Raw genomic sequence first — 27,490 nt, forward strand, 5'->3', positions numbered from 1 at the left:
ACTTTAAAAAAAAAAAACTTTTGCTGATAATTTACTCACCCCCATGTCATCCAAGATGTCCATGTCTTTCTTTCTTCAGTTGAAAAGAAATTAAGGTTTTTGATGAAAACATTCCAGGATTTTCTCCGTATAATGGACTTTAATGGGAACCAAACGGTTCAAGATCCAAAAGACAGTTTCAGTACAAACTGTTCAAAGAGCTTTAAACGATTCCAGACGATGAATAAGGGTCTTATCAAGCGAAACGATCGCTCATTTAAAAAATAAATAACAAAGTTTAAGTTTTATAAGCTCAAATGCTCGCCTTGCTCTGTTCTGTGATGCGCGTTTATGAATCCCCTATTCGAACTCGTTCATCAAAATGAACGAATCTTTTCCCGAGTCAATTCGTTCATTGAATGAACCAAATGACACAAAAAAAATTTGTTAATTTTGATCATTTTGACCATTTGATTCCCATTGAAGTCCACTATATGGAGAAAAATGCTGGAATGTTTTCATCAAAAACCTTCATTTCTTTTCGACTGAAGAAAGAAAGACATGGACATCTTGGATGACATGGGGGCGAGTAAATTATCAGCAAAAGTTTTATTAAAAGTGAACTACTCCTTTAACTCTCCTTAAAACTGATCACAGGACTGCAGATCTATGAACAACACGGACACCAATCGAGAAACAGATCTCAATAAAAGTATCCAGTGTGAGGCAAATTCCCACAACCAGATTGAAAAGTTTCACCATTAAAGTGGGGGTTTCTGGGATGCCTTATTCAAATTTTAGGTACTTTGTTGATGTTTCAAATAATTTGCAAGAATGCCGTCAGAACGAAATTCAAAAGGGCAAATGAAAGTGTTACAACACAAGAGAGTAAATTCCACTGAAATATTCTTCAATCTAAACTGGAAAATCTGGTTGACACCACACGAAACGGCACTTTTATAAAACCAAACACCTGCCCTCGTGAGAGCTCAGAGCTAATCACCTCACACTGATGCAATTATTTCCTCATGATTAGAGCTGATGATTAGCCAGCCTAGTGATCGCTTGGTGATTCCAGCCCTATTGTACAGTGTCATAAACTCGGCAGCTGGCACAAACAGATCCGGCTATTTGTTCAACGGGTACCTAAGCGGATCTAGAAAGGAAAAAAGTAAGAACTGATCCTCCACCGCCGGATTAAAGCGTGTCAGACTCAGGACATTAACAGAGGTGATGGAAAATCACCGGCTCTCGATCTCACACGGAAGATGAGGGGGCAGTTCACCACTATTGGGGAAGTTCAACTTCTGCATTTGGTCATAGCTTTGTGACAGAATACAATGTGACACCACAAGTCTAAAAAAAACACCAGCCCCGTCCACTGCTGTAACGGAAGTGATGACACAGTGAGGTGTTGCGTAGACAAACCTTTGTTTATCTGCATAAGGCCCACTTTATTACATACATTCACACTGTGCGTTTTTGGGATTGATAACTCCATCTACTTAAAGGTGTGAGTCTCGAAATGTCCCGTTCAAACAGCAGCTCACAGTAGCGTCTCGAATACTGTCTGAAAGTGCAATGGGAGTCAAGCCCGTATTCTCCTAACACTAACAATATGGCAATGATCAAAGTATATGGCGACGTCCATTAAACGGAAAAGTTTAAACACAACAAGAATCCAATCCTACGGTGGCCTAGTAGTGCACAACACAACGACACTTAAAAAGCAAACACAAGTTCACAACAAAACGAAATTAAGCCACAGTACAACTAAATGAATCCAGAACACAACGAAAATGCTACCACTAGAGGGCTCTCGGAGCGTGTTAAAGGGGACATATCATGCAAAATCCACTTTTTTAGCCCTTAAATGCATTTTTTTGTATATTTGGAGTGTTTATAAGTACAGAAAAGATGAAATTATTCTCTTCAGGAGCTTCGTTTATATCTTTATATTCTGTTTTGGTCATATTTTTCAACCTGTTCAGATTTTTCTGTTGTCTATGACGTTTTTTGAGCAAGTGCGTCACCGTATTTGCAGCGGAACTGCCAAATAAGGACATTGACTACCGGCCCAACACTTCGAGCAATCCGCCATTATTATATCTCGCTCCGATTTTGTAGTCCGAGCTCAATGATGCAGAAGTTACGAGAGGGCAAGTCAAAATGTTTGGTTGTTGGATGTACGTTAGTGACCTGAAGCACTTCAAGGATTCCCACTTCAACCTCCGCCAGTATAAAGAAGGGTTTGCCGATTGACTTCGTCTGAATGAGAGGTAAATTCCTTCTATCTTTGGAGACGACGAACAGAGCATTTCGATAAGCTGTAAATATCGTTAATAAAAATAAAGTACTTTACTTTCTTAAAACACATGGTGGTCATGGTTTAGCAGTACCTTTGTCTTTCTTTGTTTTAGTTTTGAAGTAACGTTACACGTCTGCAGTATTATTGTTCTTGAGTTTCATCAATGGTCATCTAGCTGCTGTGTTTTCTGATGCTTTTCTAAACGTATCATATTGTCAATACAGATTTTTTTTTGTGGTAAGATTAGACCGTAGTCATTTATCTTGTCAGTGTGCTTGTTTTAACAAGAGAAATAGTCGACTTTCACTAATAACACAAAACAGTTAACTCACATTGTTCTGCAGGTTCGTTGTCGTCTTTATCAACTCGCTCGCTCTGGCTTGAATATATAAGGGTTGATGGACAAGTCTTCTGTTGTTGACATTTTATTAACGTGTGAATAAAAATGTTCTTTGAAGGTATCGTATATAATCGTATATCTCTAATCAAACTACAACAATAATGGCCGAACGTGGGCAGTTGAACCGACCGTGAACTCATCGACCTGGAGAGCGGGCGGGGTGTGACGCATCTCCTTTTTATTTAAAGGGGCCGCTTTGAAACGGGTCGCTCACAGACGCACATCAGAAAAGGGGCTTGTGGAGCTATAATAATGAGGAATTCAGACCCAAGCATTGCAGTTATGCTTTATATAGACCACAACGGTATGATTTAGATGTAAAAATGAATGATTTAAAAGCATGATATGTACCCTTTAAAGTTAGTTTTCCTAGCCATCTAAAAAAAAATATCAACACCATGATTAGTTTTAACAGTATGTACCATTGTACATCGACATTATTAATTCAAAATCACATTAATTCACATCGCATGATCCCTAAAGGGAACGTCTGCCAAATCCTCCAAGTTGTTAAAACGTTTAATTTGATTTAATTAAAATCACTTTTAACATTCAAAAACAGACATGTTCAAAATCCAAAGCTTGATTGTATTGGTAGCAGACTGATATTATTTCCAATTCCCTTCATTTATTTATAGTAAACAATTATTTTTAGGAAATTTCTGTAATATAATAAATGTTTTTTTTTTTTTTTGCTTTTATCATGTTTCAGAGGTTGTAGTTCCTATTAACCAGACTGACTTCCAACAGGTAAAACTGTGCCAATAGCTACCTGCATGCACAGTACACAATTTGATTTTTTTTTTTATTAAAACATTAGGACTACTGCAATTCCCAGTGTCCCAAAGCTGGTAGATTCTCAGTAACCAGCCTGACTTATTACACGTGAAACTTTGCCAATACCTTCCTGTAATTCTGCAATTCAACAAATGTTTTTTCTTTTTCAAATTATGTTATACAAAACTATACGTTTTAACCACTTGGTGGAATTGCCAGACGTTCCCTTAGGGGCAGTGTTGTTTTTGGCAGCCCTTTTAGTTAGTCTTTGTCTTAAGGCCATTGCACACCGAGTCCGAAATTCGCATCCGAAATTTTCGCACGTTAAAAAAAAAATTCGACCTCACGTTATGTCAGTCACGCTTGCACACCGCCTCCGAAACTTTCGTCCGTCACAAAATTAATCGGATCGGGTTCGATTTTCTGCGTTTTTCGCATCCAGAGCCAGCATTTTGAGAGGTCTTTTGACAATTCAGGGCCGGGGGGAGCTCGTCCTCAAATCATTGCACATATGCGCCGTGCTTTCAGTTTCGGTTTTCAATTCGATCAAGTGTTTATGTTCTCTTCTCTATATTGGATTATGAAATTAATAAACCTCCCCTTTCAATCAGATTGAAATTTAGGATCGAATAAGGTGTGATTGAGCAGCCTATTCGATAACTAATGTATTATTTGGGCACAATATACACAATAACAGCCTAGCTGTTCTGTCTGCCCAGCGCTTCCACCGGGCCGCGCGCAGGTGTGTGTTTGTCCGTGTGTGTGTCCATACCTGGTTCATTTCAGACACACTGCCAGTCTCCGTTCAGAATCGATTGGTTCACGGAAATTGGTGGTCTTGTTTTTAATATGTGGCTCCAGAATCGCAAAGCATCAAACTGTCCCGCTGACATTCTGAGGTAATAATTTTGAATCGCTCAGGATAAATTCGCAACTCCTTGATAAGGAACACTCTCCTTCCTCTCGGCGCAATTTCAGGATTGGATGGACGCAATATTTTCTCTTTCTTCCCTTTTCAATAAGAGAGAGGGCAAAAATCATCCTCACTGCTTGACGAATCCATTTGGTATTTTTGCGTTTTTTTCCCGCAAAGGTTTAAGAAATACGCAACGGACTCGGTGTGCAAGGTTTCTATGCGTGACGAATTTTTAAGCTGACGAACACGAAAATACGCATACGAATATTTCGTGCTCGGTGTGCAATGGCCTTTAGTCTTTTGGACGAAAATTCTTTTAAGTTTTAGTCACATTTTAGTCACTTATAAACTTAATAGTTGTAGTCGAGTTTTAGTCGACGAAAACACCAAAAGGTTTTAGTCAAGTTTAATCAATTTTAGTAAAAAAAAAAAAAAAAAGTAGTCTTTAACAAATTAATTTAGTTTAAAAAGTAGTGGAAATGGGCTTAGGTTTGACAGATTTAGCAAGTGTTGCAATTCATAAAACAAGCTAACCTTACAACCTTTGCATAATAAACTAGACTTTCTCATTGATGGAGATGCAGTGCTGCCATTGCCAAGCTGTACTTCATTGTCACATTGGGCAGAAACCTTTTATCCCCATATTTCAAGTTATAGTTTTACCCCTGAATATTAAAAGCTATTTTCACCAGTTATCACAGTAATAAAGGAATAGTTTAAAGTTTAAACAGCAAAAACGTTGAGCTACTAGAACATTGTACACAGATAAAGTGGTAACAGTGAAATCACTGTTTTACTCCAAAAAAAGCCAAGAATAAAAAGATTCTTACTTTGGCAATTGTGGCTTTATTTGAGAAATTGCTAAAGTGCAATGAACAACGTAGTATGCAACAATAAGATGCATATTATTTGTAAACACAAACATTATCTATACAACCCAGTCGATCTTTAACTTGTGCAAACTGCAAAGTTGCAAACTGCAAAGTTGCAAACATTCTGAAACAAAATAATAAAATAAGTATCTAATACTGAGGTGCATTAAACAAAGAATGCATACTTGAATATAAAGTATGAAACAAACATGACACTTGGAGTGTGTTGAACATAAAAATTAATAAGACAATCCCTGAATAAACACTGTATTTGGTCTTGGTTAGTTCGGTATTTTACACTTAAAGCCCTGTTTTAAGATCGTTTCTGATTAAATAGAAGGGTTAAGATTGAAATTTGGACAAATGCTGCTGTCCCGAGAATTTTAGGTTTGTGTGTTAGCAGCACCCACACACACAATCATTCATAAAACGCATTAAACATTCGTTTACAAAGACGTCAAACTCACCAAGTGGTCAGGGATGTTCACTGATATGCTCACACAAACATCGCTGCAAAATATGCTTTCCAACAGGCACTCTATTGACTTGACTTGGTACAAAAACTACCATTAAACCCTGTGTTGTTGTTGTTGTTGTGTGGAATCTGGTGCGCGCACGGCGGCCAGTGCTGGGCGCTCGCGATAGGAAACGGCAGCATTGCTGATACTTATATTTAGCTCCATACAGACCGATTTCGCGCAAAACAGGCATAAATTACATGCATTGTGAACGTCAGACTTATAATCATTTTCGTTCCGTCTCGTCAACGAAAACTCGAAAACGTCTCGTCATGTTTTAGTCACCTCAGAGCTATTTTTAGCTAGTCATCGTCGCGTTATCGTCATAAAAAAATGGTGCGTTAACGAAATCATTTCGTTATCGTCATCACTGACGAAAACATCACTGCTTAGGGGTCATGCGCTGTGGTAGCACGTCAAATCATTCTCGAGTATAAATGCGCAGCTATAATTCATGTAGGTGATTTTGAAGTATATTTTATGTCGATATACAATGGTTACTGTTAAACTAACCGTGCTACAATGCTACTGGGCCACCGTACAATCCAGCCTCAAGTTCATCCATCAGATCTTCATTGACCGACCGCAGCTTTTAAATCTGTGGGGAGAGCGGTGCGTTTGAGGCACGCGTCACAAAACAGATCCGCTCCGGTGGAGCCGCAAAAAAAAATATCACAGGACAGGTTAGTAACTTTTGGAGGCAGGCTCTATTTATCATCAAAACAAAAGACAGATTAGATGGATGAGGGCGAGGGTGATCCTCACTGTGATGCAAGACAACAGGTCATCAAACTGGGAAAGGGACAGGCGAGTAAATGGTGAAACTCGCCAAACGGTTCGCCTCTGAAGGGTCCGGTGGACACAAATACGGCGACGATGATCCCCACACCGCTGTTCTGCTCTCAACAGCAAATACAGAGCGGTTACTCTCTCGATGAATGCTTGGTTGACATTAAAAAAAAAATGGCCGCCAACGGATTTCGCTTCTGATGCATGTCGAATTCGCGTGTCAAGAGTGAAACTGATGCTCGTAAAAACAAAAGTTTGAAGCGAAATTTACACGCACGAATTAACACAAAGTGGTCAAACTAGACGCGGTAGACGCGAATTTGACGTGCTATTCGCCTCCAATGTGCACACACAGTTAGGGTAAAAAGAACAGAACCAATATGAATGTATAGCAGATATCATTAATTCATTAATTATTATGCCACACTAACTGGACAAGAGGAGGAGCTGGGGATGGATGAGGGTAATTAGCTCCCCAGAACGCGATAGCTGCTGATAACACTGAAGGAGCTTATGCACCGTGGTAGGCGTATGTGTTCTGGGCAAGAACTCCTTGCTCTTATCCACGCTAGGCTGAAGCAATAACCCCCCAAAACAAAACCATATGCCAGTATCCCCCAACACAAACTGACAGCGAAATTCTGGACATCTTTCACGCACTACCCCCAACACGACTGAGGCTGATAATATGGTTAATACATACTATAATGGTTAATACGCACTATAGATCCAATCTAATGGGGGAAGAATCACCCCAAGCTGGAGCAAGAAAGGACACATTGCAACAAGCGTGTTGCTGTAGCCAATTTAAAAGTCTATTGGGGGAAGCTTACACCCCCAAGTGGCAGCAACAGATGATACAACAAGCATGTCATATAACCAAAGGACTAGTATTAAAACTAGTGTAGTGCGGTCGGGGAAGCATAAACCCTGCATCTCTGAGTCATATGCAGTGCGCAGCGAAGCTATGAAGTACAGTGTGCTTCCTCATTCATGAACATGATTTATGCTCTCGTCATGCTGAATTGCATTGTTTTGGAGGTGAAGATGACGACTCCCATGATTACACACTCATTCATCAATGAGTTACGTCACCATCAAGCTACAATGTTGTTAGTGTTGAATTACAGACCTCTGCGCTGAATATTGTGTTTACCAATAATCTAGATAAGCTTAAGACACACAGCATTTGCAATAATCGGAATGAAAAAAGGCTCTTTTTTATGTAACCAGATTAGTCTAAAACAATGCTTTGATTACCACTTAATGCAGTTTGCTCAATAATACTAGACGCCCAAGTAATGAGCATATATTCATTTGCATAGCATCCTGCAGAGTTTGTGCTCCAGACTGATTCCTCATAACAGGCCATATTTCTGTCGCCAACATTAAATGATAGCGAAAGTATTGGGATTAAAGTATGTAGGATAAAGGATATAGACTCTGATGTTGTAGAGTCAAAATAAGTACCAGATCTTTGATTGAAACTTATGTTACACTTCAAATAAAGCTTTTATATATATGTCACATTATGCCGGTAGGTGGCGACCAGTGACTGTACTACTGATTCATCACTGAATTATTCTTCATTCAAGAGCTTCGTTCAAAACTCTACAAAACAAGCGACCATTATTCAGTAATTCAGTCATTTCAAACGATTTTTTACATAATGAATTCATTTAAATTAATAAATATTTTCAATACTCATTTTTACAATTCTAGACAAAAATTTATAAATTTTTGACATTAAATAGAACATTTTGTCAGAACCTCAAGTTAATCACATATTGTTTTGTTTGGTTGTCTAGTGTTTCGTTCTCAGAATGGTGGACATCTGTGATCTCGATTCTTAGTAAAAAAAAAAAATCATTATCCAGACTCATAAACTAAAAGAATATAGAGAAATATATAAAAATCAGGTTTTTGCACATTACTATTGTCAATAAAAGTTTTATCTGCATCTCCGTTCAAACTCAGTGCTTTACTGACAAATTTCCAATAAAGAAACATGCAATATTATTTGTAACTGCACTTGTTAATGCAAAACATTAATAATTTTATGATTATACATATTCACACACACACACAAGTCCATATTGCATTAAATATGCAGCCCTATGTCTGATTTATTCATCCAAAATGTGCTAAATATTACGTTTATAATTACACAATGAACTGACGTCCATGTTTTTGTTGAAATCATAGGGCCCTATATACCAGAGAACAGGTAAAAAATAACACAGACACACATGAAGGAGGAACCCGAGTCACATCTACAGCAGAGACGCTAGGAGGAAGAACTTTTAATCGGGTCAGCACACAGCAACCCTTACAATCGCCCAAAACTTCACCCCACCTCTGCTCACTCAAGTACTTATGTTCACAAACAAACACATTTATTCAGAGTTACACAAAGAGTCTTTCATGCATTCACATGTTTCCCCACTGCCTCTGTTAATGAAGCGGCTTTCTCCGCTGTAGAGGAACTGTGTAACATCAAATCACTTTCATTATCCTGAGCATGTTTTCAGCAGGAGCTGCAAAGTGGCGTCCACACACCTGGGCTCAAGTAACACCAAGAGCTTCCCAGTTATTGACTCAAGAAAGCAATCCCCAGTGTGCACTAAAATGTGTGCAGCTGTCAGGATTCTTCCCGTCTGTATGGCTGACCAAACAGTGGCCTAATGGATTATTGGGAAAGAAGCAATTTATAAAGAAAATGTCTCAAAACAAGTGGAGGACTCAGCCAGCAAAGACAAAAACAGCCGTGTTCCAGCACTAAGAGCTGAGTATCTGTCCTGTAAGCATCTTATTGCTTACGCTCTTTGGAAAAGTGGATGCAGAAATTTCAGGTTCAATGTCCATATTCTGCCTGAGTTACCAAGGGATTTTTAAAAGAAGGTTTCAATTAAAAAAAAAACATAATCAGAGCAAAATAACACATTAATGTGGTTGGTTTCAATGTTGTGAGCAGCCTAGCTGTCTACGGCCTACAAATGCAGCTCTCTAAGCATTCCCATATAACCGTAACCTAACCATTCCCATATAACCGTAACCTAACCATTCCCAAATAACCGTAACCTAACCATTTTAATACAACCGTAACCTAACCATTTTAATACAACCGTAACCTAACCATTCCCATACAACCGTAACCTAACCATTCTCATACAACCGTAACCCATATAACCGTAACCTAACCATTCCCAAATAACCGTAACCTAACCATTTTAATACAACCATAACCTAACCATTCCCATACAACCTTAACCTAACCAGTCTCATACAACCGTAACCCATACTACCGTAACCTAACCATTCCCAAATAACCGTAACCTAACCATTTTAATACAACCGTAACCTAACCATTTTAATACAACCATAACCTAACCATTCCCATACAACCGTAACCTAACCATTCTCATACAACCGTAACCTAACCATTCCTATACAGCCGTAACCTAACCATTCCCATGCAGCCACAACCCATCCATTCCCATACAGCCGTAACCTAACCATTCCCATACAGCCGTAACCTAACCATTCTCATACAACCGTAACCTAACCATTCCCATACAGCCGTAACCTAACCATTCCCATACAGCCGTAACCTAACCATTCCCATGCAGCCACAACCCATCCATTCCCATACAGCCGTAACCTAACCATTCCCATACAGCCGTAACCTAACCATTCCCATGCAGCCGTAACCTAACCATTCCCATGCAGCCGTAACCCAACCATTCCCATGCAGCCACAACCCATCCATTCCCATACAGCCGTAACCTAACCATTCCCATGCAGCTGTAACCTAACCATTCCCATACAGCCGTAACCTAACCATTCCCATGCAGCTGTAACCTAACCATTCCCATACAGCCGCAACCTAACCATTCCCATGCAGCCACAACCCATCCATTCCCATACAGCCGTAACCTAACCATTCCCATGCAGCTGTAACCTAACCATTCCCATGCAGCCGTAACCTAACCATTCCCATGCAGCCGTAACCTAACCATTCCCATGCAGCCACAACCCATCCATTCCCATACAGCAGTAACCTAACCATTCCCATACAGCCGTAACCTAACCATTCCCATACAGCCGTAACCTAACCATTCCCAAATAACCGTAACCTAACCATTCCCATACAGCCGTAACCTAACCATTCCCATGCAGCCGTAACCTAACCATTCCCATACAGCAGTAACCTAACCATTCCCATGCAGCCGTAACCTAACCATTCCCATGCAGCCACAACCCATCCATTCCCATACAGCCGTAACCTAACCATTCCCATACAGCCGTAACCTAACCATTCCCAAATAACCGTAACCTAACCATTCCCATACAGCCGTAACCTAACCATTCCCATGCAGCCGTAACCTAACCATTCCCATGCAGCCACAACCCATCCATTCCCATACAGCCGTAACCTAACCATTCCCATGCAGCCGTAACCTAACCATTCCCATGCAGCCGTAACCTAACCATTCCCATGCAGCCGTAACCTAACCATTCCCATGCAGCCACAACCCATCCATTCCCATGCAGCCGTAACCTAACCATTCCCATACAGCAGTAACCTAACCATTCCCATACAGCCGTAACCTAACCATTCCCATGCAGCCGCAACCTAACCATTCCCATACAGCCGTAACCTAACCATTCCCATGCAGCCGTAACCTAACCATTCCCATGCAGCCACAACCCATCCATTCCCATACAGCCGTAACCTAACCATTCCCATGCAGCCGTAACCTAACCATTCCCATGCAGCCGTAACCCATCCATTCCCATACAGCAGTAACCTAACCATTCCCATGCAGCCGCAACCTAACCATTCCCATACAGCCGTAACCTAACCATTCCCATGCAGCCGTAACCTAACCATTCCCATGCAGCCGTAACCTAACCATTCCCATGCAGCCACAACCCATCCATTCCCATACAGCAGTAACCTAACCATTCCCATGCAGCCGTAACCTAACCATTCCCATGCAGCCACAACCCATCCATTCCCATACAGCAGTAACCTAACCATTCCCATACAGCCGTAACCTAACCATTCCCATGCAGCCGTAACCTAACCATTCCCATACAGCAGTAACCTAACCATTCCCATGCAGCCACAACCCATCCATTCCCATACAGCAGTAACCTAACCATTCCCATACAGCCGTAACCTAACCATTCCCATGCAGCCGTAACCTAACCATTCCCATACAGCAGTAACCTAACCATTCCCATGCAGCCACAACCCATCCATTCCCATACAGCAGTAACCTAACCATTCCCATGCAGCCGTAACCTAACCATTCCCATGCAGCCACAACCCATCCATTCCCATACAGCAGTAACCTAACCATTCCCATACAGCCGTAACCTAACCATTCCCATGCAGCCGTAACCTAACCATTCCCATACAGCAGTAACCTAACCATTCCCATGCAGCCACAACCCATCCATTCCCATACAGCAGTAACCTAACCATTCCCATACAGCCGTAACCTAACCATTCCCATACAGCCGTAACCTAACCATTCCCATGCAGCCGCAACCTAACCATTCCCATACAGCCGTAACCTAACCATTCCCATGCAGCCGTAACCTAACCATTCCCATGCAGCCACAACCCATCCATTCCCATACAGCCGTAACCTAACCATTCCCATGCAGCCGTAACCTAACCATTCCCATGCAGCCGTAACCTAACCATTCTCATGCAGCCACAACCCATCCATTCCCATGCAGCCGTAACCTAACCATTCCCATACAGCCGTAACCTAACCATTCCCATGCAGCCGTAACCTAACCATTCCCATGCAGCCGTAACCCATCCATTCCCATACAGCAGTAACCTAACCATTCCCATACAGCCGTAACCTAACCATTCCCATGCAGCCGTAACCTAACCATTCCCATGCAGCCACAACCCATCCATTCCCATACAGCAGTAACCTAACCATTCCCATACAGCCGTAACCTAACCATTCCCATGCAGCCGTAACCTAACCATTCCCATACAGCAGTAACCTAACCATTCCCATGCAGCCACAACCCATCCATTCCCATACAGCAGTAACCTAACCATTCCCATACAGCCGTAACCTAACCATTCCCATGCAGCCGTAACCTAACCATTCCCATACAGCAGTAACCTAACCATTCCCATACAGCCGTAACCTAACCATTCCCATGCAGCCGCAACCTAACCATTCCCATACAGCCGTAACCTAACCATTCCCATGCAGCCGTAACCTAACCATTCCCATGCAGCCACAACCCATCCATTCCCATACAGCCGTAACCTAACCATTCCCATACAACCGTAACCTAACCATTCCTATACAGCCGTAACCTAACCATTCCCATACAACCGTAACCTAACCATTCCCATGCAGCCGCAACCCATCCATTCCCATACAACCGTAACCTAACCATTCCCATACAGCCGTAACCCATCCATTCCCATACAGCCGTAACCTAACCATTCCCATACAGCCGTAACCCATCCATTCCCATACAGCCGTAACCTAACCATTCCCATACAGCCGCAACCCATCCATTCCCATAAAGCCGTAACCTAACCATTCCCATGCAGCCGTAACCTAACCATTCCCATACAGCCGTAACCCATCCATTCCCATACAGCCGTAACCTAACCATTCCCATACAGCCGCAACCCATCCATTCCCATAAAGCCGTAACCCAACCATTCCCATACAGCCGTAACCTAACCATTCCCATACAGCCGCAACCCATCCATTCCCATACAACCGTAACCTAACCATTCCCATACAGCAGTAACCTAACCATTCCCATACAGCAGTAACCCAACCATTCCCATATAAACGTGACATGACCTGATATTGTGTTTAGTAGTCTATTCAGAATCGTGGGAGAATCGAGATCTCTATTTTAAAAATAAAACATTCCCAAACTGTCCCCAAAACAGTTGCAAACTCCCCAGAAGTGAAGGGCTAGGCTAGCTCCAAGAGCTGATACAAACACCTCAGAACTATTTCCATTTGAAAAACAACTATTCTTAAAGTGAGATTTGCATGTTTTCTGAACAGACAGGATAGGCTACACCAGTTAGCGTGACGCACAGATGTTGAGCAGTGAGCTTTGATTGGCTCTTACCTGAAACACAGCGTGTGCCAGTCAGTGTTGAGGGCCTGTAGATACTGATCATCATAGATGTGCCGACTGCATCCCGCACACTCCGGCAACCTCCCTCCGGCTGAACAACACAAACAAAAACACATTCACTAACATCGTCCATAATGCCATAATGAAAAACAACCACAAGATGTTTGAAGAGAATATATCATTCTTTGTGAACACAGAAAGTGTTCATGATCCGGGCCGATGGGAGCGACCGGGTTTGTTAAACGATGTTGATTATATGGAAATGGTCAGATATCAAAGGATTAATTAGTTTGAACATCCGTCTCTCACTAATAAAAACGTGACTTGTTTATCTCTTCCACTAAGGGAAGTCAAAGGACGGTTTCCTCGCTCTGCTTATTATCACGGCTCAGGTGCTCCTGCCACTAACATCTACAGGCACAGGTTTACTCATAGGAGAAGTCAAAGAAATCTGCATTTTAGGGCTATGTTAAGGACCTATATTATGCTTAATGTGTGTTTCTTTAGTGTGTAATGTTGCGGTTTAATAATATAATGAAAAAGCTCTGCACAGTTAAAAGCACAGAGTCCTTCTCTACATCAATGCCAGTGTTTCTGAACTTCATTGTAGTCTTGAGCTTCTTCCGGCGAACACGCCACAATATTCCTCATTATAATAATCCATATGCAGAATAAAGGGGCGGGACCTGATGAGTTAGTTAGTGTTGTGTTGAAACTGGTGGTTATGGTAAGGGGCGGGACATTTCCCAAACACACTGACCAATCACAACACACCAGCAGACCAATCAAAGCGCAGTGTGATTTTCAGAAGGAGGGGCTTCATCGAGAACTAAACAGAGCGTTACTGACAGACTGGGAAGAGAGGGGCTGCAACAATGAAGAATATGGAGAAAATAATGTGTTTTTGAACATTCAAGCGTGAAACCTGTCCTAGTCGAGCTTAAAAACAACATCAAGACTTTGTAAAAAGTTATAAATGAAGTTATAAATAAATCAGCTATATATTTATATTTAATATATTTATTATTTATTATATATAGCTGTATAAAATATATTTAAAGCTTATTTTCAAACAAACTCATTATCTTTGACAACTCTACTTTTACATATAGCTAAAAAATATGCATTTATATCTTAACAAAGTAGTGATGTGTCAGTACAAAAAAATGACAGAAAATGGTGATTCAGGGCCTGAATTTCGGCGTGCGATTGCGCACTAGGACTGGGGATCGTTTGAATTTTATCGATTCTTTTGATTCCTAATTTTGATTCCAATAAGGTAAAAAAAATAAAAAACTAAGATATTCTCACTTAGTCTTATTGCAAAACATTTAATTGTAGCTGAATAATAACACATGCGCAAGGACCGTTTGCCTGTGGTTTATAAATACCATAAAAACAACTAGCGTAACTAATATACAATTCAAGAATTATTAAAGACAAGTAAACACTCAGGATTAAACAAATAGATGTACAACACAAAGATACGATTAAATACACAGTGTTTTAAGATTTTCAGGTATTCATGTGCAGAACCTGTAATCAGCACTTTATAATTAAAATATACATTACAAATATAGTTACAAAAGTTATTCAGTCAAGAACGAGTGAATTTTCTCTTTGTCTTTAGCAGGGCTCAACATAAAAAAAAATCCCCACTGGCCCCCGGGGCCAGTAGATCAGAGTTTTGCTGGCCCCTTCTATATTTTGACTGGCCCTGAAAGAAATACAAGGAAAAGCACTTTTCGATTAAACTGTATTTATATATATTAGGAGGATTAATCAAAACAGTGAAGGAAGTTCAGGAATTAAGAGAGAGACCCTGGAGACATGCAAAAATAACCTAATTTTAGCGTCCAGTAGATTATTTGTCAATACCTGCTCTCTCCTCATCTCGATCACTCTCTCTCTCTCTTTTTCCCTCAGTCTCCTCATCTTACTTATTGCAGCTAAAGTTATTCATTCAAGAGCAGTGAGTGATTTTCTTTTTGCCTTTAGTTGTTTGATTCGCAGTAATGTCGCAATCGTCCGCATATTAGACTGCTTCCCCTTTAAGAACGAGTGCAGATGTAAGTCTACTACTGATGCACCATATATTCTCCCAACTATTTCCATAACTGCATCCATTTTAGACATAAACTGTTTAAATGAATCTCCAAGCCAGTCATTTTGACACATTTTTGTGTACATTTGATCGTTTAGACGCGCACATGAAGCCCAAACTATATACTTATCTCGTTGCGGTCTGTTTCGCAGCCCGCGCCGCATCGGGAACAGCATCTCTTGCGCTTTTTGTGCTTTTAATAGCTCTTTTTATTATTAAACGCGCCCCGCAATCTCTCTCTCTCTCTCTCTCTCTCTCTCTCTCTCTCTCTCTCTCTCTCTCTCTCTCTCTCTCTCTCTCTTCTGGACTGCGCGAATAGCAAAATGCATCACAGACAAATGGTTTAATTTTATTAAATATAAGCCTAGACATGGCTGGCGACTCAGCGAGATGGTTAATGTTTTTATAGCAATAATAAATGATAGCCTACATGTAGGCTATTTCTCCCGCGACAGCAATAACAATAACGTCCGAGCTTATCGATACAGCGGTCTTTCAAAATTCAGTCCCTTTTAATACCGAGTACGCATCCATCAGGTGTACTGTGTTTTCCATGACTCTAGGAATGTCCAGCCTCGTAGTTCTTTGGCATTTTAACATTGACACTCTTCGCGCCACACTGTTTATGACGTTTGCTGTTTGCAGGGGCGTATCCAGGACATTTTTACTGGGGTGGCCAAGATGGGACAAAGAGCTAGTGTGGGGTGGCCATCGCATAGCGAAGTTTAATGTGTATATGCAGCCGACCATGGTTCTAATCCCGGACCCCGAGCCTTTGCTGCATGTCACATCCCCTCCCATGATTTCTTGTCTCATAAATGTCAATAAAGGCGTCTATGCTGTTAAAAATACATATAATGGTCATTTTTTTAAAATTAATTTCCACATACCACAGTCCTCAAGTATCTCTGGTTATTTTAACAGGTCTATTTTTAATCAGTAATTATGTTCAGGATAGGGTACACATTTTCTAAGAGCTATTTCCTTGTAGTGGATTTAAAAATCTTATCTCTTCGTGAGTTGGATAGCAAAATTCAACTACTCAGTCTTAACTCATCCAATAGAGGATGCCTTGTGATTTATGAAAATGTGCAAAATGTGATTTTAAACCCAGGCAGTATTCATGTCCAAGGCCCTGATGAATATATAAATTGAAATGTTGGCTTTGATTCAGCATACATTACATTTATTTAAATCAAACACTTAAGACTTATTCCAGACCAAATATAACTTCTTATAATTGTACATAAACAGTTGTAACAAACCAAACTTTCTACAAAAAGACCATTAAACTAATTCATCCATCTTACATCAGATGAATTCTCCTGTTTTGGTGATTGGTAGCAAAAAGTTTAATGAATCTGTCCATGTCAAGTGCCTTGGCTCTTCTAGACTCAATGCTGAGAACACCCAGGTTGCTCAGTCTGTCATCGGTCATTGTTGTGCGCAAATGGGTCTTGATGAGTTTAAGAGCTGAGAAGCTGCGCTCGCAAGCTGCACTGCTCACCGGGAGGGCTATGGCTATCTTGCAGAGACGAAAAAGCTCGTGAAAAACATCCTTATGAGGTTCAAGGAACACTGCAAGTTCAACAATACTGGACAAGTTTGGCATTCCACTTTGCTGTTTCCTTTGCAAAAGCCTCTTTGTCTGGTGGAGTTCATGACTGAGATCTTCAGAGTCACTTTCATAAATTTCTCCCAGTCGAAAGACTACTTCCTCTTGAAGGAAACATGTGCTTTTGGGGTCCAAAGCTTGTATTCCTCTCATTATTTCACAATTGTCTTTAGAGAAGCGCCTGTCTAACTCTCCAAGTATGGTGTCCACAATGGGGTAGAAGATTGTCTTCCGAAAGGAATCCTTGTCACCATCGTTGCATTTGCGCTGACCCAAAGTAGAGGTTATGACAGACCCACCAAATCTGGAATTCACTTTTTGAGACCTCTTTTTCTCTGCATTTTCAATGGCTATATTGCACTTTGTGGCAGTGTCTACAATAATTTCCCACAGATTATCAACAAATGTTTCACCTCTGTACTCCTGAAATGAATCTTTGAGTGCCCTTACTAAATCCACTGCCATGACAAGGTCAAGTGAAGGAGATTGGAGGGTGTCAGACAGCACCTTTGCATCCCCAAGGAGCCTTCGAAAGGTTGCAAGAAGACTGACAAAGCTTAGGTCTAGCTGAGTCAGCAAACCTCGAGCATCTACAGATCTTTCCCCACTATTTTCTGTAGCAATGTCATGCAGAACACGAAGTACAGCAGGTAATCGGTCCATTAGATTCTTGCAGGCCAAGTATCTACATGCCCATCTTGTGTCACTGAGCTTCTGCAACTCCCTCGGCTGACCTTCATACATTTCCTTTTGCACATCCAGCCACCTCTGGTGGACATAGGACCCAGAGATATACACATAAAGCTTCTGCAGTAGTGCAAAAAAGCAATCAGCCTCTGGGACTGCCTTCACTGTATCAATGAGTACCAAGTTCAGGCAATGTGCGTTACAGTGTACATAAACGGCATGTTTTGCATCAGACTTTATTCTGGCTGCCACTCCAGAGTGTTTCCCACTCATTACCGATGCTCCGTCATAACCTTGTCCAACAAGATTGGATCTGTACTCAAGTCCATATCTTTCCAAACAGTGGATGATTTTGTCCTTGAGTCCTTCTGCATCTAATCGTGTGGCTTGTTGAAAGTCAAGAAAACTTTCGTGCACTGCCCCATTGTAGTAGTACCTAAGTACCAGTGAGAGCTGCTCCTTCTTTTTCAGGTCTTTGGTTTCATCAGCAATCACAGAGAACACTTCACTTTCCTTCACTTCCTGAATTATTTCCTCACGGACCATATTTGCCAAGCATTCTAGGATTTCATTTTGTATTACACTGCTTGTGTACTTGGCATTCTGCTTTCCCTTCATTTTTTTCTGTACTACTGGGTCATGCTTTGCAATCATTTCCAAAATTTCTAAAAAGTTTCCTCTGTTATCTGCCGATTCTGTCTCACGGTGACCTCGTTGTCCAATGTTTTGTGTTGCCGTCAAAAGAAGTACTTCAGCCACTGTTTTAATATATTTTCTATTCTCTTGGACTTTCTTGTTGTATGCTTCATTAAGGGCATCACGTATGGAAGAATCTGTTAGTACTGCCTTCTTGTGCTCACCCCATGCAAACATGGCATTGACATGACCCTCTGACTTTTCATGTACTTTAAATCCACCATCTTTGTACATTGCCTTTTTCCAATTAGAGAATCCCAGTTGTGATGTGAATACAGATGCTGGGGTGTTTGGCAAAGAGAAATGTCGACATGCAAAACAGTACACGGAGTTTTGGCTTTGAGAGTACTCAAGCCATGGGTGTTGTTTATACCACTCACTGTTGAAGCACCTCTTCCTGTTGCCTTGCATGGTTCGCGGAAATACCTTAAGTTGAGGCTGTGTAGGACCTTCTGCTCTGGCCTGTGAAATGTCTGAAAATTACAAATAATTGTGACCAGTCCTTATTTCAGTTTTTATGAAGTTTAATTCAAAATGATTAGTTACAAAGTGAATTTGCGGACAGTATTACAATTTCCATGTTATGTAAATTGAAGGCACTCATAATGTTGTGTAAACTAAAAGATAGAATGTCACAACATACCGTGTGCTCCAGGTGGGACAGCATGTACTTGTGCAACATGGGGATCCTCTCTGTCATCGCTGTCACCATCACCTACTGATATTCCCTCTGAATCACTTTGATCACTATATAAAGTACCTGAAGTAGTAAAAACAATAACCATTACACCCATAGACTATATATGGACAGATCAGTGTCACACATTTTCCTTTGTCCTTTCATAATGTTTTGTATTTAGATTTGAAGAATTGATTGTCTATGTTTAAGTGTGGGGTTTGCAGTGTATTAGCAAATAAAAAGCGGAAACTTTATGCAAAATTGGAACATCCTTTTTAAATTAAATCAAGTATGAGAATACACAACAACTTCAGGTAACTGTTCATGAACAACTGTTCATGAATGACATAACAGAACTTGACATACCATGCTTAGCAGGTGGAGCTCCAGACACTGCTTGATCCTCCTCTGGGTGTGGCTGGTTAGCTGTGGGAATACACAGATATCTGAGACATCAATAGGCTAGACGCAGGTTATTCCACACACATACACTTATAAATATATATATTTTTACAGTCACACAATCAAAAACATGTGCATTGTGTGTGTATTTAAGTATTATGCACATTTTATTATTGTTCTTCTGTCTTTTACAACTGTTTTAACTATTCTTTTGTAGTTATGATTCATACAGTATGAGAGACAAACAACTTGAATGTGAGCCTACATGGTAAATTCAATCTATTCAAGCATTACTTACCATCCTGTGCAGAAGGAGCTGACTGCTCTTCACTACTGCTGTACCTAAGCTGCTGACCTGACTGCACCTTTTCACTGCTGCTGGTAGCTGTGGCTGGCTCTGACTCTTTTCTCTTTTTTTGGAAGAAACTTTGAATATCTCTGCTTCTCTTCATATCTATTATTATCTTAACCCTAACCCTGGGGGAAATGTAAATCAATCAATCAATCAGTCAGTCAATTCACTTTGAAGTAATAGCTATAACCGCAAACATCAAGCAGGAACATTATCAGATTGAGTTAGAATTAGTGTGCAAAATACAGGTGTTCGTGGGGCTGTGGAACCCCTTAAATAACAGCTTTGTCATAAAAATGTCAAAAAGAAAGGAGATGTTAACAATGTTCCTAATCATGTCTATTTATATGATCTACAAAGGGTTATTTGTTACATAACTACCACTCTTACTACTCACTTTTAATAACATAATTAACACATAATACATCTCATGCAATTTGCTCTGCCTCAACATCTTAAAATATGTGAACTGTGAAGATGAGCTAGCATTGCTAATTTACTTTGCTAATTGATACAAACAAAGTCCTTTATCCAGACAACAGAAACAAGTCTTTAAAAAGCCCTTATCTCACAGAGCAAATAAATAAGTCCCAGCCTATGCTTAAATCTAGTCTGTCACACTATATTTCACACACTGGTTGGCCAAAAATATAACATTAGTTCTATTAAACACACACACACACACACATTAAAACATTAAAAACTGTCTTCAGTCCAGAAAATAGCGTTTTTATATTTCCTGGCGGTTATCCAACAATTTTAAAACACAAAATTCTAACGTTCAATGCTTAACTTGGTTTGCAGGCAGCTAAGCTAGCAAGTGCTGTGTAATTCGACTTTTAACTATTTAGTGCTAAATACAGTTTTCCTACACATTCAGAGGGAAGTACGATATAACTAAACATTAAATTACCATAACTTACCTCTCAATCGACAGATTCAATTCCAGCGTTTGTTTTATCGTTGTTGCTGACTGTTAACCGTCCTCCTCAGGTGGCTGTTTCACGGACCAGCAGGTGCAGTGCGCGCCGCGCTCATCTCATGATGGGACACGTGATCTGCATGCCCAAACGCCCGCCGCGCGAGCAGAAAGCAGCTCTTACAGCCTCAGTATGACCATTACGGTGTTAAATCTAAAACTGACCCTAAATCAGTTGATCAGCTGTCATCATTAATTGGCAGCCTTTCTGTTTCTTGTGTTGACGAACTCGACCAACTACCAATCAGATCTGGGGTGGCCACAGGGGTGGCCAATGAGATTTCAGGGGTGGCCCTGGCCACCCCAGGCCACCCCCTAGAATCGCCAGTGGCTGTTTGTTTTGCTGATCGCCAGTTACTGGCCCGCGCGGGCAAGTGACTGGCCAATCAACTAGCCCGACATACTCTTTTACTGGCCCCGGGCCATCGGGCCATTGCTTATGTCGAGCCCTATAGAGCCCGACCGATAAAGGATTTTGAAGGCCGATACCGATACAAATATTTGTTTCTTTTAAAATCCGATTTCCGATATATCGGCCGATATTTTTTTTTCAGAAACGCGCAACAAAACATTAACAGATTTCCCTAACATTAGTTATTTGTAGTTATTTATGAGTTTTAACTAAAATAATATGATAATGCATTTTAAAAAGAATCTTGTTACTTTTATTGTCACAACAGAACAGACAGATGATAGTGGCATTAGCTAGCTTTGTGGTTAGCTAGTCTATAATGAGCCATAATTTAGCAATGGATAACGTCATACTGCAAATTGTAAAACATTTTCAATATAACAGGCCAAGGAGAGATGATACGTCTCATTGCTATAACTGACACGCGCTATTAAAGAAATACTTCAGTCACATTGTCAAAAGTTAAAAGGACAGACAGTCGACTACACTGTAACAACGTAACGTAACTATTACTAGCTAATTCCGCAGCAAAACTGGACATGATAGTCACAAATTTTGTCATGCTTAATTGAGTTAAGAGAACTTTAATTGTTATTCAAGCAATGTCTCGTGACCAACTCAACGAGTGTTGCCAACAGGGACGGTGTAGAGTGCCCTCTGGTGGACAAACTACAACTCCAACACTCATGACATGGTTGAGGCGTGTTTCGTCCGTTTTTATTTTATTTTTGAAATATTCATTTATCGGCCATTATAACTGCCGATACCGATATTTTGGAAAATGCCTAATATTGGCCGATAATATCGGCCTGCCGATATATCGGTCTGGCTCTAGTCTTTAGTTGTTTGATTAGTGTTATTACAGAGACATCTGCTGCTGTCACTTTAAGAGTTGCCCAATACAGTTAATTATGGAAACAGCGTGTAAGTCTAGCGCTTGAATGGTTTAAAGTCATATTGAAGTGCTCACAAAGGAACTGAAAGAGATTTTAAATCTCATCTTCATTGTTATTATTACAGTACACATTATAAATACATCCTGCAGCTGAGTGATGATCGGCAGCCCAGTGTGTGACAGACTGTGAAAACATTTAAAACACATGACCTCTCAGACTGACCAATCAATCGTTCATAAATTATTCATACTAAATACATCAACATAAAAATCCATTGTGTTTCCATTTTTACAAACGCAGATCAACTCAAGGTGTCCGCAGACCAACCTCACTGACTAACGCATACACTTTATTTTATTAGGGTAAGGTATTAGTGAGTATGCATAATATTAAGTTATTACTTTAGTAAGTACATGTAAGATGTGTAACAGGAACACTATAAAATAAAATGTTATGGGAATTGCTCTATAATTTTGTTACTGGATGATCACATTTCCACAGCAACAGGATATGAAGTGGTGAATATCATGTGTCCATTTCAGTGTAGTTCATTCACAGGGAACGTGATCAGATGTGAGAAAGCCTGTGAGGATTCCCTGACCAACTCTAGATTCTCCAGCGCCTCTAATATTGAACATTGAAATACTAATATGATTGTTTCTGGACAGTTCAGCACAAGAAAGAGCTGGCGTTCAGGTCAGCTGATGTTACGGAGCTCTCTTTTTGTCAGTCTTTTTATCTTTGCATGAGTATTACTTGTGTCTAAAGTTACCGGTGTGTGTGTTGAGTGTGACAGACAGTGAGTTGACGACTTCCTTCATCAGTGACGGGCGTGAGGCGCCTGACAGACCAAACCTCATTCACTCCATCACACACACACACACTCACATGAGGACCAGATGCAGATGAATCATTTACCAGAATAACATTTATGCAAAATGTAACTAAAAATACTGTTAATGTACTTCCATGAGATCTCGTAACAATGTAGTTTTAGATGTCCGCTTCGGAATAGCATGAAAATGAGTTTTGATTCTGAAGTAAATATTAAAGTACTGTAGTATTATCATGATCATGATGTGTTTACACAACTTTTTCATTAACTCTCACCTCATTTTACAAATAATCATCATTTTACAGAAATCACCAGATAGTTTTAAATGGGATTTAGGTAGAAAAACAACATTTGAATAGTTATAGTTTTTAGTGTCCCTTCATTAAGACACTCGACGGAGAGACGAATGATGTTTTAACTATAAGTTAAATCTCAATACGTCACTGCAGGATTTATGTGCTAAAACCCAAAACATGATATTAATATCAAACATGATAATGGTATGTTTGTGTACCAATATCCACAAACCCATGTCTTGGCTCTTTATATTAAACAACTTCTGTAAGTAAGTGAAAAAGAAATGAACACGAGAGTGAGTGTGTGTGTGAGTGTGTGTGTTGCAGCTGCAGCAGAACAGTGCGGGAAAACCCTCACAGGAACGCAAGTGTGTGAGTGTTTTCTCGACGGTTTGTTCTAACACACACGTTGACGCGGACAGTTAGTGTCGGATTGAGTGGAATGGAGAGGCTGTTTGTTGTGCGCGTGCAGGCGAGGCAGCATCAGCACCCGCGCGAGCTCTGCTGAAGATGAAGAAGAAGATGAAGAAGAAGATGCGCACTCTGTATTATCATGACACTAACCTTCGTCCTCTCCCATGCGTTCGTCCTTCCAGGTGCAACAGAGCAGCATCAACCTCATTCAAGCCTCGGACCGCAACAAAAACTCCCTCTGCGATCAGACTCACTGGAGAAATGTGGCCAGCTGCTGCCAGGCTGCCACTAACTAACACACACTACGGGAAAGGCGCGCGCCTCATGAATATTACAGACGCACGCGTACTGTCTGATTAGCTGGAAGCTTAGTGTGCGTGAGTCCGCTGGCGCGTTGCGGGATGTTGACGACGAGCATGGGCGCTTCCCGAGTAACTTCACACACATACAGAATACAGCCTTCGCCATAGTAGGATTCCGGTAGAACGGGCCAACTGAACACTATCCCTGGAAAATAATAGGAGTTGTCTGCGCATGCGTGGTCTCAATCGCCCTGGAATGAGGTCATATCATACTCTGATAAAATAACTTAAAATAATTTCAAGGATAATAATGACCATGGCTATTTTGTTTTATTAATACATGAAGCCTACCCAGATAGCAAACTGACATTGAATCAACGTGGAAATATGACATCGAAACAACGTTGATCTGACATTGTTTTGCTCATCGAATTAACGTTGAACCAACGTCAGACGCGTCATTCTTTCAAAACTAACGGAAAATCAACATAAAATCAACGCGTTGTTTCAACGTTATGAAAGCAAACCAATTTTCGATTTTATTTACCTTTGAAGAATGCCGCGTCTGACGTTGGTTCAACGTTAATTCGATGAGCAAATCAACGTTGTTTCAATGTCATGAGAGACGTCGTTTCCACGTTGATTCAATGTCAGTTTGCTGTCTGGGTATAGGCTATATTAAAAATTAATCTTTTGTTTACGTAACACTTTCTTTTTTTAAAGTTTCTCTGTACATATTGCATGCATAATCGTAAATTATTTTTAAAAAAGCAACTGACCCTAACACTAATTTTATATAGTAAGTACATGTTGTCAATTAAAATTACCCAGTACTTATTTGTATAATTACACTGTAATAAAGGCACTTTTAAATAAAGTGTAACCAATTTTTTATTTTATAATGTTATAACAAGACATCATTGGTTCATTCATACACTTCATGGAAAGAACACAGCAACTGTTTGTCTTTTTTTTTTTTTCATTTAATGTAATGTCATTCAACTATCTTAAAAAATTAAACTGTCTTAAAAAATGAGTGAGACAATCTTTTATAACTTAAAATATCTTGAATGTAACTCGACACCCTTGCCTCATTTAGTGTACGCGGTTCTATGAATATGCAAATGAGCCCCGCCTCCACTCACTCACTCAGCTCAGAGATCCACTGGTCGACGATCACACGTTGATCTGATTGGTTAAGGTAGTGTGTGACGTCAGAAACACCAGCGATTTCAAACCATATTTTGAGACTGTCTACCAGTAAAGGACTCTGCCATACCTTGGCATTCATATTTCTAAAAAATAAACATATAGTACGTGAACAATTGAATTTCATGCCCAAAATTAAAAAGACTAAAAATATTTTGAATAACTGGTTACAAAGGGATCTGACTTTGTTTGGGAGAGTTTTGCTTTCCAAAGCTGAGGGTCTTTCCAGATTTGTTTACCCAGCTCTCTCCCTTTGTGTCAGTGATAAAACTTCTAAAGTAATTAATAAAACCTTTCTCGATTTTATTTGGAAAAATAAACCTTGCAAGTTAAAAAAGGACATTATTTCTGGCAAAAAAATTGATGGTGGCTTAGAGATGTTAGATTTTTTTTATTTATATATTAACAATACCTTTAAACTTAATTGGTTAAGAAACTGTCAGAGGAATGAAAATTCACTATGGTTCTTTATTCCTCAGTCCATCTTCAAAGAGCTTGGAGGCTTACCTTTTCTATTGAGATGTAACTATATCCCTGGGAAATTACCAATTTAACTATCCACATTTCACCAGCAAGTGTTATTGGCTTGGAAAATTGGTTTCCATCACAATTTTTCGCCTCACAAAATGCTCCTCTGGAACAATTGTCTTATTACCTCTAGGAAAAAAATCTTTTTTTTTTTACACAAATGGTTTGAAAGAAATATATACTTTGTCATGGATTTGTTTGATGAAAATGGAAATGTTTTGTCTTATGAAGCATTTATGTTTACCTACGTACAATTTCCCCATTCCAGCGAAAGAGTTTCAGCTAGTTGTAAAAACAATTCCACATGTTAAAACATTTAATGAAAAGTCACCTTACTTATGGAAGTAACGAAAGGAAACTTCCCGAGTCAATAATTGATGGTATCATCAAACTATTCTCTCATTCCTGTAATAATAAAAACATAAGATTCATTTTTCAATCCAAATTTTTTTTGAATGCACTAATTGTTGATATTCATTGGAAAGAAGCATGGTTAAATCCATATAAATTTTGTATGCTGAATAAAGTTAAAGAGGTACATTTCAAAATACTTCATAAAATCTACCCATGTAAAGCTTTGTTATCCAAATTCATGGACATTGACAACAAATGTTCTTTTTGTAATGTATACGAAGAAGACTTGGCTCATTTGTTTTATGAATGTGAATTATCTCAAAAATTTTGGTCTGATGTTAGTCATTTTCTTTTTGCCCCAAGAAAAATTAATTATAAATTATCTCTAAAAGATGTTATACACACAGAAGCAAGTTGTGTGAATATGTGGTGAATTTCTTCATTTTGCATGGCAAATATTACAGTATATCCAAAACAAAATGCATTCCAAAATGTAATCTATTTTTAATAGAGATTGAATCGCTGAGGAAGTCACTTAAATTAGTTAAAAATAAAAAAGAATGAAATGTTGTTAAACTTTATGGAGGAATTCTTTGTATAGTAATTAATGCCCCTACTTAGTTTACCAAATTATATGAGCATTAAAAGTGTCTATAGGAAAAGAAAGAAATATTGAGCTTTTTTATTTTATTTATTTATTTATTTATTTTTTTTAATGTATATTTATTCAGTTACTATTTGTTTTGTTTTTTTTGTTTGTTGTTGTTTTTTCTCCCTCTTTGTTTTTATTATCCCTGGTTATTTGTTTAAACATGTTTCAATATATGTGATATCTGTCAATATATGTGATTTCTGTCATGTGAAGCATTTCTGTTATATACTGTATTTTGTACTTGGATTTATTTCTCAATAAAAAAAATATATATATATATATATATATATATATATATATTGAGACTGTCTTTGGTTCACTGCAGTTTTAAGGAGGAAATACTCCACTTATGAATTTACACATG

The 27,490-nt window shown here is 39.6% G+C and overlaps 2 protein-coding genes across 2 annotated transcripts in view; both read right to left on the bottom strand.

The window, feature by feature from the left end:
- The window catches only part of limk1a (LIM domain kinase 1a), a 112,496-nt gene extending 87,979 nt beyond the window's left edge, over positions 1 to 24,517 (bottom strand). Inside the window, exons 1-2 of the mRNA XM_039654099.2 lie at positions 24,232 to 24,517; positions 13,706 to 13,805 (exon numbers count right to left, since the gene is read on the bottom strand). Of these exons, the coding sequence (XP_039510033.2) occupies positions 13,706 to 13,805; positions 24,232 to 24,289 (158 nt within the window). The 5' untranslated portion in view covers positions 24,290 to 24,517. The remainder of the gene's footprint in view (positions 1 to 13,705; positions 13,806 to 24,231) is intronic.
- Positions 17,125 to 18,666, bottom strand: LOC148971932 (zinc finger MYM-type protein 1-like). The gene has a single exon (XM_089121606.1). It carries the CDS (start codon positions 18,664 to 18,666, stop codon positions 17,125 to 17,127), a length of 1,542 nt encoding a protein of 513 aa, XP_088977732.1.
- Positions 24,518 to 27,490: the final 2,973 nt, after the last annotated feature.

Source organism: Pimephales promelas, chromosome 16, assembly GCF_988280905.1.
Source record: "Pimephales promelas chromosome 16, fPimPro1.hap1.1, whole genome shotgun sequence".
Lineage (NCBI taxonomy): Eukaryota > Metazoa > Chordata > Actinopteri > Cypriniformes > Leuciscidae > Pimephales > Pimephales promelas.

Coding starts and splice junctions, on each gene's coding strand:
- LOC148971932 (XM_089121606.1), bottom strand. CDS start 18,666: ATGGTCCGTGAGGAAATAATTCAGGAAGTGAAGGAAAGTGAAGTGTTC.